The 17427-nt window shown below is 39.5% G+C and overlaps 1 protein-coding gene and 1 long non-coding RNA gene across 4 annotated transcripts in view; one reads left to right on the top strand and one right to left on the bottom strand.

Annotated features, from left to right (window-relative positions):
* LOC120920933 overlaps window positions 1-17427 on the bottom strand; it is a 181878-nt gene that overhangs the window by 65158 nt on the left and 99293 nt on the right. The gene's annotated exons all lie outside the window — the stretch shown is intronic.
* Window positions 1-17427, top strand: part of SLC8A3 (solute carrier family 8 member A3) — a 319194-nt gene that overhangs the window by 227285 nt on the left and 74482 nt on the right. Inside the window, exon 3 of one of the 3 annotated variants that reach the window (XM_040333387.1) lies at window positions 11044-11150. The exons of the other annotated variants lie outside the window; for them this stretch is intronic. Within the exon in view, the coding sequence (XP_040189321.1) occupies window positions 11044-11150 (107 nt within the window). The remainder of the gene's footprint in view (window positions 1-11043; window positions 11151-17427) is intronic. 3 annotated transcript variants of the gene reach the window in all.

Below are 17427 nucleotides of genomic sequence, written 5' to 3'. Positions count from 1 at the left end.
ATAAAAGAAAGAAAAAAAATGGCAGCAATGGAAATCTCCTAATTTTAAAACACTTAAGGTGTTATATACACAACTTCCTTTATACCTCAGTGCTAGAATTGCATCTTGTTTTTAGCCATTTAAAAATGTTTTTTTTCCCCGTTTGGTGTTTCCCATTCCCAGAGGGCATCGCTGAACAATATTTGATGTATGACTTGCTTCCCCTGTGTGACATGCCTGTGCCTACTGTTGCTCCCTTGTAATATTGCCTTTTGCACCGATCAGTGCAGAGATCCTGTCCCGTGCTGCAGACTGAGATCAAAGCTGTTCCACAAGGAATAGCCTGCTACATTTTATTATCACAACTTGACTTGCATGCCTTTTTCTTCCCTTTGTCCGTCGCCTTCCCAGCATCACCATAGTAACACAGGATTTCCACAGAAAATATCTCTAAATATAGATTTCAAATCCCCATGCTTTCGGCTAAAAGCCTAGAGCCACAGTAGATGGCTGGGAGGATTAGGCTGCAAATGCAGAAAATTGTAGACAAAGTGGATTGAAGTGGAAAGGAAAATGGCAGATTGTTATCTTGGAAGCTTCAGGTCATTTCCAATTGAATAGCTGCACACGCAGGCTCCCTCTACCCTGCACTGCCATCTCCCATAGGCAGTCCGGCCTAGATCATAACCTCACAGGATCTTGATCTTCAGATCTGAGCTCTTGAAGTGTGTGCAGTTATTATCTCAAATTTACATACACTGTCAGCTGTCCTACCTCCAAGGGAATTTTTCACAGTTCTATGTTTCACTTTGCTTTTGAACCTTACAAAGCTGGATTTTTAATTTCAGACTTTAGAAAAGCATTGGAAGGAAGCGACCAATCACAGAATGCTGTCTGTATCTTGATTATCTGTGCCCTAGTTCATGTACAGATTGGTGTTCATTCTTCCTTGTCTACCGTTGTGTGATGATCACTCAATATAAAAGGTGAAACTCGAAAAATTTGAATATCGTGCAAAAGTTCATTTATATCACTAATGCAACTTAAAATGTGAAACTAATATATGAAAGAGACTCATTACATGCAGAGCAAGATAGTTCAATCCGTGATTTGTTATAATTGTGATGATTATGGCTTATAGCTCATAAAAAAAAACCAAATCCACAATCTCGGAAAAATAGAATATTGTGAAAATGTGTAATATTCTAGGCTCAAAGTGTCCCACTCTAATCAGCTAATCAAGCCATATTACCTGCAAAAGGGTTCCTGAGCCTTTAAATGGTCTCTCAGTCTGGTTTAGTAGGAATCACAATCATAGGAAAGACTGCTGGCCTGACAGTTGTGCAGAAAACCATCATTAACACCCTCAATAAGGAGGAAAAGCCTTCAAAAGGTAATTGCAAAAGAAGTTGGATGTTCCCAAAGTGCTGTATCAAAGAACATTAATAGAAAGTTATGTGGAAGGGAAAAGTGTGGGAGAAGGTGAATCAGGAAGATCATAGTTAATATTAATTTGCTATTGTCACACAACTAGGTGGGCTCGGGGCGCAGTGCACTCTTTTTGAAGCCTATTAGATTCTCTGGCTAGATTGGGGAGCTGGAAACATGGATTAGGGGGCGGCACTGGACAGATTCATATGTTTTGCATATTCTGGAAAATGCACATCCGTTCCTCTAAATCTACAGGATTGGGTGACAGTAAAGAGACTACATACCCCAGTGCTCAAAAAAACAAGTAAGGACCAAAAGTTCAGATGTTTGTCTAAAAGTGCAGTTTGATTACTTCATGTGCACTGTCAAAATTGATTTTCTAACTGTATTATTAGGAACAGCATTTAACAGATCCCACCTCTCTGGAGGATTGAGACATTTGCTCCAGATCATTATTCTTTACAGTCCTCCTAGAGTTTGCTGTGACAGATGATTTCTGTCATGCATTTCGGATTGTAGGGATCCTAAGTAGTTAAGAAGAAATCCTGTACTGAGAGAATCATGCTGGCTGCCACTGAAATGTTTTTCTTCTGAAAATGCTGCTTACATGGCTTTCATCAACAATTTTTAGAAACACAGACGTTTAGCAATGACAGACTGACAATTCTGTCAGGATTGGATTCTGTCGGTGTCTATCCATATCACAGTACATATTTTGGGTCTGCCTTCCAGCAGGATTTTCCTATTGGAGAAAATGCATACATAAGGAAATGAGATGGAATGCGAACATCATGATTTTTTTTATTATTATTTTATACAGTATTTTATCAAGCTTTGGTTTTTAAACACTTAAAAAAAATGTTCAGATTAAAAAAAAAAAAAAAACACTGCCTCAGCATATCCTTCTGTTCCACTGCCACATTCCCTCCCCTTTGCTGGCTATTGTTGCAGTGAAGGAACCTTTGTCACATTCTTTGTAAACATTGAAAATAGGATAGAGAGATACAAAGTGACATTCATCTGCAGATCAAGCAGATGAGCTATAATCTGCATATGGTTTCAGTTAAAGCAGCCTCACAATTAACCCTTTCACGCCGACGGAACGCATATATGCGTCCTCGGCTTTCAGGGGTTATACCGGGATGATGCCTGCAGCCGCAGGCATCATCCCGGTACCGTTGTTTAGAGCGGGCGATCGGCTTTCCAAACATAACAACCGGTGCGGCTAAAAGCCGCTCGGTTGTTATGCCGGAGGAGCGGGAGGGGACATCCCCCCCCTCCCGCCGCCTCTCGCCGCTCTGACCGGGCCTCCCGTCCCACCGGGAGACCCGATCCACGATCCGGCGCCTCCAGCGTCTCGGCGCGCTCTGAAACAAAGCCGTAAACGGCTTTGATTCAGTGTCCGCATTGAAACCACGGAAGCGGCGTCATGACGTCACTTCCGGGTTTCTCAGATGCCAATGGCGCCGGATTTAAAAAAGTACACAGTATTCAGAATCGCCGTTTTCGGCGATCTGAATACTTTGAAGTGCAAAAGGAGGGCTCGGAGGTCTTTTAGACCCCCGATCCCTCCATAAAGAGTACCTGTCACGACCTATTGCTGTCACAAGGGATGTTTACATTCCTTGTGACAGCAATAAAAGTGATCAAAATGTAAAAAAAAAAAAATGTAATATTAGAAAAAATAAATAAATAAATAAATAAGAAAACAAAAAAAAATGTTTTTAAAGCGCCCCCCTCCCCGCGAGCTTGCGCAGCAAAGAAAGCGCATACGGAAGTCGCGCCCGCATATGAAAACGGTGTTCAAATAACACATGTGAGGTATCGCCGCGATCGTAAGAGCGAGAGCAATAATTATAGCACTAGGCCTACTCTGTAACTCTAACCTGGTAACCGTAAAAAAAGTTTAAAGCGTCGCCTATGGAGATTTTTAGTTACCGTAGTTTGTCGCCATTCCACGAGTGCGTGCAATTATAAAGTGTGTCATGCTTGGTATCTATTTACTCGGCATAACATCATCTTTCACATTATGTAAAAAAAATTGGGCTAATTTTACTTTTTCATTTTTTTAAAATTCATGAAAGTAAATTTTCCCCAAAAAGTTGTGTTTAAAACACCGCCGCACAAATACCGTATGACATAAAATATTGCAACAATCGCCATTTTATTCTGTAGATTCTCTGCTAAAAATATATATATAATGTTTGGGGGTTCTAAGTAATTTTCTAGCCAAAAATATGGATTTTAACTTGAAAACACCAAATGTCATACATAGGCATAGGCATGAAAGGGTTAAAAAATGATTGTTAAAAAAATGCTCCTATTTAAGTCCTTGTTTCACCATAATCATGCCTAATTAACGCTGTGCTTTCCTTCTCACCTTAGCTATTATTTTCCTTCTAATTTTTTCTTTACATTTTCTGATAATTTTGTAAGATACTATCATCTAAAGAAAGCTTTGTTTGGCCTAAAAAAATAAGCAGGCTGATAGCAGGTAAAGATGTAAGAATGATCTGGCAAACAAAGTGCAGAGGCATAGCTAAAATAGGAAGATCATGAGAGGAACAAATGGTTCAAGGTTCAAGAGAAACAAGACTCATGGCAAGACCATTCAAGAAATTATCCAGGGACCTGTACAGCATTCCAGGTGACTCAACAAGGAGAGACACCACCAGACACAAGAGAGGTCACAGGTTCAGACCCAGGTCCAGACAGTCTCCATAAGTGTTTGCAGAAAATGGACCTGCTTTTAGAATTGCACTCTATGTTCTCAGGTGCTCAGAAAAAACGTTTTAGAATAAAAGGTTTTACCATTGCTCTTTATTGTTAGGATACACTGCCTATCACAGCAGAGGTCGCAGGTTCAGATCTTGGTCCTGACAGTCGCCAGAATATTCTGCCAGACTTGAGGACCATTACAGAAGCAGGTCACCCTGCTGGGTGACATAGGCTCCCCCGAAGTGCTGAGTCTTAGCGCTGACCGGTGTTCATCAGAGCTCCCAATGGTGGAGATGGGTTTTGCTGCATGTTAGTACCAGGTTGCGGTCCTCAGGATTGCCCCACATTGAGGTGAGCAAGCCAGGGTTCAGTAGCATATATAGCACGCAGGGATCAAGCCAAAGGTTAGTAATGAGTGGTAGTGAAGAGGAGGATGGATGGCAGCAGAGGTGACAAAAGCGAGATATTGGCTGGAGAGAGCACAGTAAACTGGCAAACAGGTAGTGCAAAGGCATGGCTAAATAAGAAAGTTCATGGGAGGAGCAAAGGGTTCAAGGCAAGATTGTTCAATACATTTCCCACAGAGCTGTCCAGCATCCCAGGTGGCTTAGCAAGAAGGGACTCCACCAGACATAGCATAGACTTCTATGTACCAAGGTGCTTAGAACAATTTTTTCCAATTGAAAAGTTTTACCATAGTTTTCTATTGTTAGAATATTTCATGTTATTTCATATTACTAGTACAATAAGCATTTATTAGGTATACATTTATGTGGAAATGACAAGTCAAGGCTAAATGTGTCACAGCAATAGAAAAGTAATGTTCAGACTCAAGATGCTTTAAAAATCTAACAATAATGGTAGTCACTCAGACAGAATGTTTAAGGATGAATACATAGTTGTAGAAAGGGAACAATATGTTGTTCACACTGCATGTACATTGCATTTAATAGTTAGAGAACTTTTCAATGAATACTCAAACCTTAAATTTAAAAAATGTAAACCTATAATTGCTACAAATTTAATTATGCCGGTTTGTAATTAATAATCATTTAGAACCCAGTTCTACCAATTCATAGTTTTACCCAATAGGATGTAATTTTGGATCTATACACACTTAGACAACTTTTATTTTATTTCAGCCTATCTCTACCTGTTTGCGATTGCTATTTTTCAGTATATATTTATATTTTTATAAGAATATGCATATTCATATAAGGATTGAGAAACTCCAAAAATTGGTGGACTTTGTGGGCACATAATGAGAGGAAAGATCATTAAAAAAAAGTAGACAATTTATTACAACATGATTAAAAAACATAAAAGAACATATAAACAAACACCCTGTATAGACACAGTTACCCAATAGTGCAGTTTCAGAGGGCTGAATCAAAAGTATAAAGATTGGCTTTGTAATATGTCTAAAAAAGAGAATTGATCCAGTAACGCCTCCGAAAACGTGCGCATCAACGCGTTTCACTAAATTATTAGCTTCCTCTGGACAAATACTAGGTCGGTGCTGGTATGATTAAAAGCAAGACAGAAAAGTATATATATATATATATATATATATATATATATATATATATATATATATATATGAGTATTACAAGTAGTATATATCTATATAAGTACAGCAGTAGTTATTTCAACATTTAACAGGAGGAGTACATGATATAAACAAGACCAAGGATAAATCCAAGCTTTACTCACCGGCCAGCCGCTGACAACCAAATCAGCCTAACAGTATGTGTTAAAACAGGGGTTTAGTCTGCACACATTTGCAAATACATGCATAAGCCACTGGTATCTGTGGTCTCGTCACAGCACCCTGGTACATGTGGTCCTATCTCTAGCTTATGAGAGACTCCACAGTCTTTGGACATGAAAGCACAATTTAATTGATGAGCTGATGTAAAGGCATGCATGCTTGTATCAAGTGCATAAACAATTCAAGTGCCAGACTTACCTTCTTTTATATCTCTAGGGAGCTTAATGATCAGCTGTAAGATTCCAACAAGGCTGATCTCAATTGTCTGGCGATGTACTAGTCCAAAGGTAGCCATAGACGATTGTCGGCTGTATCACGTGACGGTCAGCTAATGATTATGTCTGCTTTCCTCTTTAACAGCCAAACATTTATTGTTAAATTGTTGTTTTAGTAAATGAGATTGGATGCTACTAGGTAAACTAGGAGTTTGTGCCCAGCCTTGGATTTTAAATTACAGATTTCACAAACAGAGTATTTTCTGTCCATCAACAGAAAGTTTTTAAACAAAGCATGAATTGGTTGCATGTAATAACTAATGTTTTATATACTGTGTCTCTTGATTTATGTGCTAAAGCACGATGAAAATATGAAGGACACTTGTCTGCTGGAGAAATTGCAAGATTGAAACAGTGATGTCAGGAGAAGAATCTCTTGAATTTTAACATTGGTAATTGAGCATGTAGGCAAGGTTATTCAGCTGCTGTCTCAATAAAAAGCTGCAAGCTTGTAGGGCAAATAGTTATTTTTTTATTGTAACTACAAATCTCAAGGAACCCTTTGCACGCAACTATGCAGCCTAACTTCTAGCAAACTGCACTAAAAATGGGAATTCTATTATAATTCATGGCGACATGAACAGAGAGTGCATTGGCAGAGTGTAAAATCCTTAAAGGGGTTGTAAAGACAAAAATATTTTCCTCCTAAATTAAAGTCTGACAGTAGCTGATAAAGTTAAACGTAATGTTTTGCATTATAACTAGTTTGATACCTGTTGAAATCAAGCTCTTTTATTCACCTCCAGCACTCCTGAATCATTATTCTCACCGACTTCCTGGTTTGCCGTGCGCATTCATTCTTGCTACATCACGGCCTAATGGGAACTACAGTTCCCATTAGGCTTAGCCTCCATGCCTGTGAGGGATAAGAGAGCATCTTCACGCAGGGCTGTAGTCATAGGGAGGGGGTGAGCACATTCTGCTTTCCACCATGCAAAACGGCTCAGATGCTGGTGGAAAGCAAGAAGAGGAGAGACAGGAAATGGCATTTTCAAACCTGGATTACTGTATTTTGGAGGTCAAAAGGAAAAACGAGGTAAGTGATATTTAAATGCTCTAGCTTACAGCAATCAATTGATCTAATAAAAACGAACCTTTAGTGTTCCTTTAATAAAAGTATTTAATAAAATGTCTTACTAACAAAATATATATATATATTATAAGCACATGCAACACATCTTCCACAAAATGCAGAATTTCTCTGACCAACTTGCCAAACCTTTATAGCCATGAAAAATGCTGTCTCTCTGTAATACTTATGCATTTTGAGGGTGCATCCTCTTTATCAGAGATAATTCTCCCTTAATGAGGATATCTTTAAATAACCCTTCTTCATCCAAGCTTCAATTTTCCACTCCCTTTTTATTTACCATAATATAAATAAATCAAATAACATAATGGTAATGTAGGATAGGATAATACCAATCGTACATACAAAATATGTACAATATAAAGCATGACTATACATAGGCATAGAACATAGGTAATGTAATTATAACAAGCTTTGTATAGTGTACACGTTTTCTGCCAACATTCCAAATACAAATGTACATATGTACAATTGTGCAGAAAAAAATAACCCTCAGGGATTTTGAAGACAGAATATAAACAAAGTAATTGAATTTAAAGGCCAATGGCAATTTTTTTTGTAAAGTATATAGGAAAAGGGACATAAGTCCAATAAAAATACCACATATAGCAACCAAAGTTTTTTTAAAAGCATTTTTTTTACATATACATAGAATACCCAACACCAAGATATGCCCCAGGAAACTGCCAGCGTATAATTGGCCAGCTAGGGAGAACATTTTTGAGTGAATTCCAACTTGTTTCAGAGGTTTTCCTTCTTCAAGGGAGTTAAATAGAACTCTAGAATACAATATATAAAAATCAATATAATAATATAGAGCGAATATAACAGTGTGATTTATATTAAAAAAAAAAAATCACATTTAGTATGTATGTTACATATGACTACTGTGTGACAAAGGCTTACTTAGAATTACTGTATATCATAGGTGTGCACAGCCTATTACATAGGTGTGCACCCCAAAGCTCAAACACACATGCCTTTCTCTGCAGCCTCAGCTGCAGTGGACAGTGAATGAATGGGAAGTGCTCTGTGGCTTCCCATTCATTTACAAACTGAGGCATATTAAAAACAGTTTGCTATTCTTCAGTTATGAATGGACACAGTGAGCGAGTGTATTTGCTGTGTTTATTTAGAAAAGGAAGGGGCTGGAAAATTACATATTTACTAGCCCCTTTGCCTACTATCCATCCTGAAACATCCCCCACAGCAGCCAGGGGGAGGGAAGCCAGCAGCACTGCAGAGTAGGGGGCCAACATGGAGCAAAACCCGAGAAGTTGGGGAAATGGGCACCGCACATAATGATTAGGGTGTGCCTAGGCACCCCTGGCACCCCCCCTGCGCACGCCTATGCTGTATATCATGTATATTTACTAACTGTATCAAGCAAGGTTGGTGGAGGTCTCTCTCCAGGTGCTAGGCAATTCGGCAACTTGGGGACTAATGCCGCGTACACACGATCGGTTCGTCTGATGAAAACGGTCCCCGTTTTAAAATTATCTGATGGTTAAAAAACTGATGAAAGTCAGCTTCATCGGATATCAGATGAAAAAATCCATCGGTCCGTTTTCATCGGATGAACCGATCGTGTGTACGTGGCATAAGTGTCCACAAGGACCTGTAATGCCACGTACACACGATCGGTTCATCCGATGAACGCGGCATAAGCCTTGTTAACTTGCTGCACAGTTTCAGTTGTTCTACTCGTCGATCAAATTCTAGTTGACACTTTTCCAATTTGTAGCCAATTTGTGTGACAAGTCTTTAGCAAGAGCAAAGTTGAAGTGGTGAGACTACTGCAAAAACTTTGCAAATCACATTGACCCCTGTGGTGGGATGACTATTGCATAACACAACTGAACCAGAACTTGCAGCAGACTTGCAGAATGTTTTCAAAGAAAGTTGATCTGGAGTCATGCAATGCAGACTTGCTGCAATTGTGAAACAAAGTTGTGAAGCCTGGCTAGTCTAGAAATGGTTTAGAAAATCATTTTCAAAGTGTAGCACAATTGTTTGCTATCCTGGGTTATATTCAATCTCTACTTTACAGAACTCTCTCAAATTTAGATTAAACCACATGGACATTAGGCGAGGGTCAGGGAGGTATTCTTCGCAACTTTAGAATCCATAGTAAACACTTTCTAGGATAGTTGAAGCATCTCCAATCCCTCCCGAATATGAACATTCTTTACACACACCTTGAAAACTGTATAAAGAGACTATGTGGCAACAAGCAAGGTATAAAAATCTCTCATTGGGCAAAACCCAGTCCCAGGGACAGAATGCTACAAGAAGTCTCCCTAGTGGAGATAAAATAGCCAGGGAATGTTATTACCGTAATATACCTCATTATCGTATATACTCGAGTATAAGCCGACTTTTTCAGCACATTTTTTGATGCTGAAAAAGCCCCCCACGGCTTATACTCGAGTATCATGCTGTGTCATGCTGCAGTCGTGGCTGTCTACTGTAACAAGGCCCTGCCTCCTCCTCCTCCATGATAGATGGATCACTGAACACTGATACAATGCTGGGATCAGTGTTCCATCTATCACGGACGAGGAGGAGGCGGGGCTTTGTTACAGTGAACGTCCGCCGACTGCAGCATGACACAGCAGAAGATCAAAAGGTAAATGACTGAGGGCACAGTGAGGCTGCAAATGGACACAGTGAGGCTGCAGATGGGCACAGTGAGGCTGCAGATGGACAGAGTGAGGCTGCAGATGGACAGAGTGAGGCTGCAGATGGACAGAGTGAGGCTGCAGATGGACACAGTGAGGCTGCAGATGGGCACAGTGAGGCTTCAGATGGGCATTGTTGACCCTCTTTTCCACTTATAGTAGCTGCTGCATTTCCCACCCTAGGCTTATACTCGAGCCAATACGTTTTCCCAGATTTTTGTGGTAAAATTAGGTGCCACGGCTTATATTCAGGTCGGCTTATACTCGAGTATGTACGGGTATATACGGGTATTTTATATTGTATGCAAAACTGTAACATTGCCTATGGTCACAGTTAAAAAAAATTCCGATACTCACTCTATTTAGTTTTGAAGAGAGCCTTATAGTTCTAGGAGGGAAAACAAAGAATTCATCTGGGTCTCTTTTGGCTGGATTATGCTTTGGTCAGTATTGAATATGAAATAAGCCGAGTATAAGTGATTAGGTGCTTTTTTTTTTTTTTTAACCAGAGGTTAAATGTTAGAATACTTGCCTACTCACTTCCCTCTCATTTCCACTTTTTCCCAGTTCATATCCTTAATTTTCCTAGTCTTTTCCCTTTTATTTTGATCATCTTGTAGATGTAGTTGGCAAGTCAGGTGTTGTGTTGAATACACTTCTAAGCTTTTCATCACATGATATGGCAATTATCTGGGTTTGAAGATTGATTTTACAAGACTGTGCCAAGACTGTGGTAAATATTTGAGTTAATAAACTACTTTTGTACCGCTCGTAAAAAGTAAAGTATTTGTTGGGCTATTTTTCCAGTATTTTCATTATTTATGCAGTTTTATTATAATGTTTTTTTATTGTATGGTTACACGCCCAGATACAGTCATCAGTACCAAATGAATATAAATTATACATGCCAGTCTGTGTCTGAATTAAAACCCCATGCAGTCTTTTTAACTGAAATAACCTTTTACTGCCTCTCTGCATTACCTTCACTTCCTATTGCTATGTTAAAAACAAATTACTAATGGAGCATGGATTTTTTTTCTTCTTTTCATTCCTTTCTTCTGCTTTTCTTTTTGACACTTATTGTTTTTCCATCCACAGCAAAACTTTTCACATCAAAATAATTGATGACGAGGAGTATGAAAAAAACAAGACTTTCTACATTGAACTGAGGGCGCCACACGTTGTGGACATGAGTGTGCAGAAAGGTGTAGTAGCAGCTTTGTCACACTAACAGCCTCTGCCCCTGACTTCTGCTACCTGTAACCTAGGGATAGGCCAGCAGCTCTTAGCACTCCCATTTTTTGGTGATCTCCTTGGCAAACAGAGACAGGCTGCTGGTGTCATTCAGCAACAGGTTGAGTGCCAAAAGTTGCTTATCCCTGATTTAATCTTTGCTCTCCTCACCTCTTCCCTTATGATTGTGCTGTGTCTAACAAATAACCTTCTTTATTTAACACTTACTGATTGCTAACAATGCTGTAGCCAAGTGTTTCCCAAACTTTGGTCAGTCATGTGTCACAATTCTAACTTTTGCCACATCCAAGTACCATCAGTGAGAAAACATGGAGACTGCTGTTCTTTCCTTTGAGAGTGTTATCTCCCTGGCTGTCAAGCTAATGCCTTCTGAGTCACTGACCCAAAACTGGCATTGGGATAAGGATATTTCACACTCCTATACAGCATGCTTTGACCCAATAGTATTAAAGCCCGATGCAGCCAGGCAACATGTATTTTTTTTAAATTTATATTATAATTTATTTTATTTATGTAATAAATCGGGATGTTTCCTGTATTCTTGTGAATTATGAGCATGCATCTTCTTCTTTTTTTTTCCCTCAAGGTGGTTTAAACCACCACAGTTAGAAAAAGCCACACTGTGTCCCTCAAGGAAGTGCTGCTAATAAATCCCAAGTGTCAAAAAGTGTCACAAATAGTTAAGACACATAATACATGTGGAGCTGTTCACACACTTTGGGAAACACTATTTTAGTTATAATTTATATTTGCCCACTTCGTGAGCTAAAAAGTTATAAATGTTTTTGTTCACTTTTGAAGGCAAGTTCTAGTCTGCTTGAGTTTTCTTTGTACAGTAGCACAGGTCCCAGATTTTATTGGATACATTTCTGTCGATTTCACATGCATCATCATCTATTGGTTATCGAAGGGTCTTCTTGTATTAAGCAGCCTGTAGAGGATTCTTTTTTTTTCCGTTCAACCCAAAAATGACTTGATTCTCCTATCCACACATTCGAGGTGGATGGCGGAATGCTTTTTATTCTGACAGCTAGGAGACTTCCCTGCTGTCAGAATACAATGATTAGTGCTGCCAGAAGCGCTGATCAAGCAAACATTTTCTAACAGGGTGGTTGAACAGAAGTGGATCAGTTGATCCAGTTCTGTACAACCATGGTGCTTATTATACTTACAAGATATGTGCACTTTGTTTCATAATGAATCAACATTTTCGGGAGGAATTTTGCAAAAAAAAAAACGAATTTCAACTAATATGAAAGAAATTATAGTGAAAATAACTAATGAATTTGACATGATTCGTTAAAGGTCTAATGAAACAAAAGGTCAACTCTGAGTAAATCTTACAGTCCAATCAGTTGATCAATTTTGTGCTGGAGGTTGGGTTACTGGCAAAGTGCATTCATGAGAACTGAGAAGGGTGTTGTATTGTATTGTATTTGAGCAAAGGAGAGGAGATATTGAAATTGTGTGTGTGTTAATTGACTGAATAAACAAACGACTTTCCAAACTATGAATCGTTATCACAAATATATATGCATACATAAATATTGAATCGATATACATAGCGCTTTATTAGTAATTCACTCACTCACTCAAAGACCCATCTATTCTGAGGTTCAAACTGAAGGAAAATGGATGCCAAGCACCTTGAGGCGATTCAGTTCGCATTTGTAGCGCTATATAAGTAATTCACTCACTCACATACAAAAGAAATAGATTTGGTATAATGAATATCGACACTGTACACAAATAACAAATTATCTGAAAACAAATGAGCGTAACATAACAAATATAACAGAACAAAATTATGTATTTTACGAATTAAAGTGAAACTAAATGGTATTTTCTGTTGTGCACAAGTCTAGTGCTTATACATGGATCAAAATTCAGCACGTTCCTACTGAACCGGACAAATTTTGATCCATGTATGGCCAGCTTAAGAGGCATTGTGGGGAGGTATTTGTCTGTGTTACTTCGGGAGGAGACCTCAAGCAGACTTAAGATTTCCACCCCCTTTAAGATGTATCATGCCACTATCTTAGTAAAACTGAAAAAGCCTCATAAAGACTGTTTGGCGTTCAGCTGTCCAGCAATTACACAAGGTCAATGACCTTTAATGGTCTGGCTCAAAATGAAAGATAGATAAGAATGTGTAATAGTCACTTGAAAATCCTATATATGCATTCAACTTTATAGAATACATCAAACCAAAACGGATATTTCAATTTGAGTGAATGCTAATGGGACAAATCACTCCCTCTCCTGCATGCCAATATACTTTCGGACTAAGGGGGCAATATCCCCATGAAGCGTTTTTACTAATGCCCCCATCATGGCCAATAAGAAACCAAGTGCACTTACCGTTTTAAAATTAACAAAAATATTTGTAGCAACCAGACTGAGAACGCTTCATAAATAAATAAGGATTTATGGAGTGTGAACCTAATTTCACTGTGGGAAGGGTCTCCCAGGCACACATAAACTTTGGTCAAACCTCGTGCTATGCTGATTTGCAGGTATTTGGTGTTTTTTAAGGTTTGCATGAATATCTCTCATCCCAGTACAACAAAGCAAAGAATAACAATGCTCAGGCACTCACGAGATCCAATCAGATTCATTACATCTGCTAAGGTCAATTAGAACAAGGAAAAAATAATTACAATCCAGATGTCTATGGTTCTTGCTTTTTGCCTTCTCAAATGGAAGTCTTTCTTTTCCTATGTCCCCAATACTGCACTCCTCAATAAACCTTATAGTACTGCTTTGTGGGAGTGTAGGCCAAACTTCTTTAAACAAACAATTATAGGTTTCTTTGGCAACCTTCAGAATAATGGGCCAGATCCACAAAAGGGATACGCAGGCGTATCTGCTGATACGCCGTCGTATCCCTGTTTCTATCTATGTGACTGATTCATAGAATCAGTTACGCATAGATATCACTAAGATCCGACATGTGTAATGGACTTACACTGTCGGATCTTAGGATGCAGTACCGCGGCCGCCGCTGGGGGCATTTCTCGTCGAAATCCAGCGTCGGGTATGCAAATTAGCACTTACGGAGATCCACAAAGCTTTTTCCCTTCGTTAAGTCTCCGTAAGTGTTAGTTTGCCGTCGCAAAGATAGGGCTGCTTTTACAAAGTGTAAAGTTAGTACACCATGTAAAAGTATACCTGTCTTTCCCGCGTCGCTGTCAAAATTTATTTTTAATTTTTTTTTTTCCCGCCGCATCTCTTTTTTACCTGTCGCGATTCACAAAACTCGGCGCAACGTAACGTAATGCAAAGCACGTCGGGAAAATAGCGTCGGGAGCATGCGCAGTACGTCCGGCGCGCGCCCAATTTAAATGGGACTCGCCCCATTTGAATTGGCCCGCCTTGCGCCGGACGAATTTACGTTACACCGCTGCAAATTTCCAGATAAGTGCTTTGTGGATCGGGCACTAACTTGTGTAATTTGCGGCGGTGTAACTTAAATCACAAAAGTTACGTTGCGCCCGCTCGTTGTGGATCTGGCCCTATATCTTTTAGGGTAGAGGGGACCCAATATATTAAGAACTCAAATATACATAAAATCAGTTAGTACAGTAGATATGAGGCAATGCACATATAGGTAGATTTACAGAAAACAAATAGACTTTTCATGAGAAGTTGCACTTTGCAAAGGAAATTGCCCCAGTTTCACTTTGCAATGATAACCCAATCATGTCCAATTTTGCATGCATATGATTGGATTATGGAGGTTAGCAGAGCCTGGACTCTTTAACTAAACTCGGGTAGACCCATATTCAAAATGTAAGACAGAAAAGACTGCCTGTTATACTGTAGGTGTCCTAAAATGCTACCATCCTATTGTCTTCAGAATACGTTACATGGTGTCCTGAACTGGTACATTGTGGGTCAATGACATCAAAGTCCTGTCCCAGAACCACCCTATATTGGGTATAAATCAACTTTAATACAGTAACATAAGGAGGAATGATGTGTAGTAAACTATATCATGCAGGTTTCAGACTACTGTACTAATACTGGCGAAACATTAAAAGGAGAAGTATAGCCAAAGCTCTGTTTGCCATACCTCTCCTATGGGCCATAGGATTGTAGTTAGTTCTGCACTACTGTGACCCAGATTCAGCCTGCTGTTGGCTGATGTCACAGAGCTTGTCCAGAATCAGGGACCCAGGTGCCTGAGTGGCAGCTGATTTAGTCTCTCAGCGCACCACTGAGAGTTCGAACCAACAGCTCCCGCCCCCTCCACAGTCCGGCGCTCCAGTGAGCACTGGAGAGACAGAGCAGAAAGCCGGTGACTGACAGTCACCACTCTGTGCTCTGAGCAGACCCGAAAACTGAGCAATCAACAGTCTTTGATCGCTCAGTTCTCAGTGTAGAGCCAGCTGCAGCAACAAATCGATGTTGCAGCGATCTGCAGAGGCTCTAAAAAACGGTGAGCTTGGGGTGCAAGAACTATTGTTGCACTGGTCCTCCTCCCGGCCAATCAGGAAGCGGATCTTGTGACCCATCACCCAATTGGCTGAAAGGACAGGCAATCCTATTGGATGCCAAGGAGGAGGACTGAGGAGATGTGATGGGAGGCTGCTGCCCATAGGATGACCGACCACATGGGGAGGAGTATAGGGTGCAGGTGACCTAACCGACCGACGGCATGGGGGGGTTGTTTGCCGCAATAGGTAAGCAATATCAAATTGTTTATTTTTAAAGAGTGGTCTGCAGCCAGTACAAGTCTTGTGCCTTCTAAGTACATCTTCCATGAAAATAATCCATATACGTGTGTAATGTAATTTTGGATAAACCTGCTGGTAAAGCTTACATCCCTTGAACACTGTTTTGGATAAGTATTGTAATCTCTCATCTGCATCTGAAATCCCATTTTGACAAAGCACAGATGTCAGGTTACTATGGTGCCGAGGTATTTCTGTCTCTTGGCAGGTAGGGGTACAGCTGTGAGTCACTGCTTTCTAAACAAACACAACACAATAATATTGCTTGAGTAGGCAATGCCATGATTGACAACTGAGCCTCTCCAGGGATCTTTCCACATTAACATTAAAAATAGTCTGCAAGTCCTTGGCAACAGGTGCAAGAGAATTATGGGCAGAGAATTGTTAGTAAATGCCTTAATCAATCTCTTTATGGTCTCCAAGTTGATATATGTCGTCAATTAGAGGAGTGTTAATTTTCAGCAAGTGGTTTATAGTTTGGTTGTTGTCATTGAGCTGAGTTACATCCTTGAAGGAAAGGACAGATGGGCGTCTCTGTCGCTTCTAAATTATTTAGTAGAAGACATCTGTAGTGGCCTCAGTGTTTAGTCCTAATTTTTAGGGGGGTAGTGTTTTTTTTTGTTTGTTTTTTTATAATACTATCCCAACTATGGAGGTTCCATAGAAGAATGACATTTTGATGTGGTTGTAGATCAGTTTTGCACATTTTAGAATCAGAAGTTTGGTGGTATTTATTAAATAGAAAGAATTGGATTAAAATCTTTGGTATAGGATCTTTTTTTTCATAAGTATGACATCATAATGTATTTTAAGTTTATGTGTGATACTAAATTGTAACACTAGTGATTTTCTTGCTTTTTGCCTAATGCAAGACATTGTCATATCTCTATTTTGTATTTTTATTTTTTAAAACTGGAAAATAATAAAAAATAAATAAAAAATGTAAGCAATTTTACACTTGCAAGTAATAAAAACAACAGTGATTTGTACAGCATGAACCCTAATGCCCTGTACACACGATCGGATATCTGATGGAATCTAATTTGATGGATTTTTTCATCAGATATCCGATGAAGCTGACTTTCATCAGTCTTGCCTACACACCATCGGTTAAGAATCAGATCGTGTCCAACGCGGTGACGTAAAACACTACGACGTGCTGAGAAAAATGAAGCTCAATGCTTCCGAGCATGTGTCGACTTGATTAGAATGGATTTTTGACCGATGGATTTTCCCACAGACGTTTTTTTCTATCGGTTTTTTAACCATAAGAAAATTTTACAAACAGGTTCTATTTTTTTTCACCGATGGATAAAAAACTGATGGGGCCCACACACGATCGGTTCCTCCGATGAAAACGGTCCATCAGTCTGTTTTCATCAGACGAACCGATTGTGTGTACAGGGCTTAAATAGTCGGATTCTATCTTCCCAGTGCCACCCTTTGCTCCCATCCTGACTGAAACACCTTAAAAATTATGCAAAATTATGTA

This window comes from Rana temporaria, chromosome 13 (assembly GCF_905171775.1).
Source record: "Rana temporaria chromosome 13, aRanTem1.1, whole genome shotgun sequence".
Taxonomy (NCBI): Eukaryota; Metazoa; Chordata; class Amphibia; order Anura; family Ranidae; genus Rana; species Rana temporaria.
The sequence above is the reverse complement of the archived record's forward strand: the minus strand, read 5'-3'. Positions and strand labels throughout refer to the sequence as shown.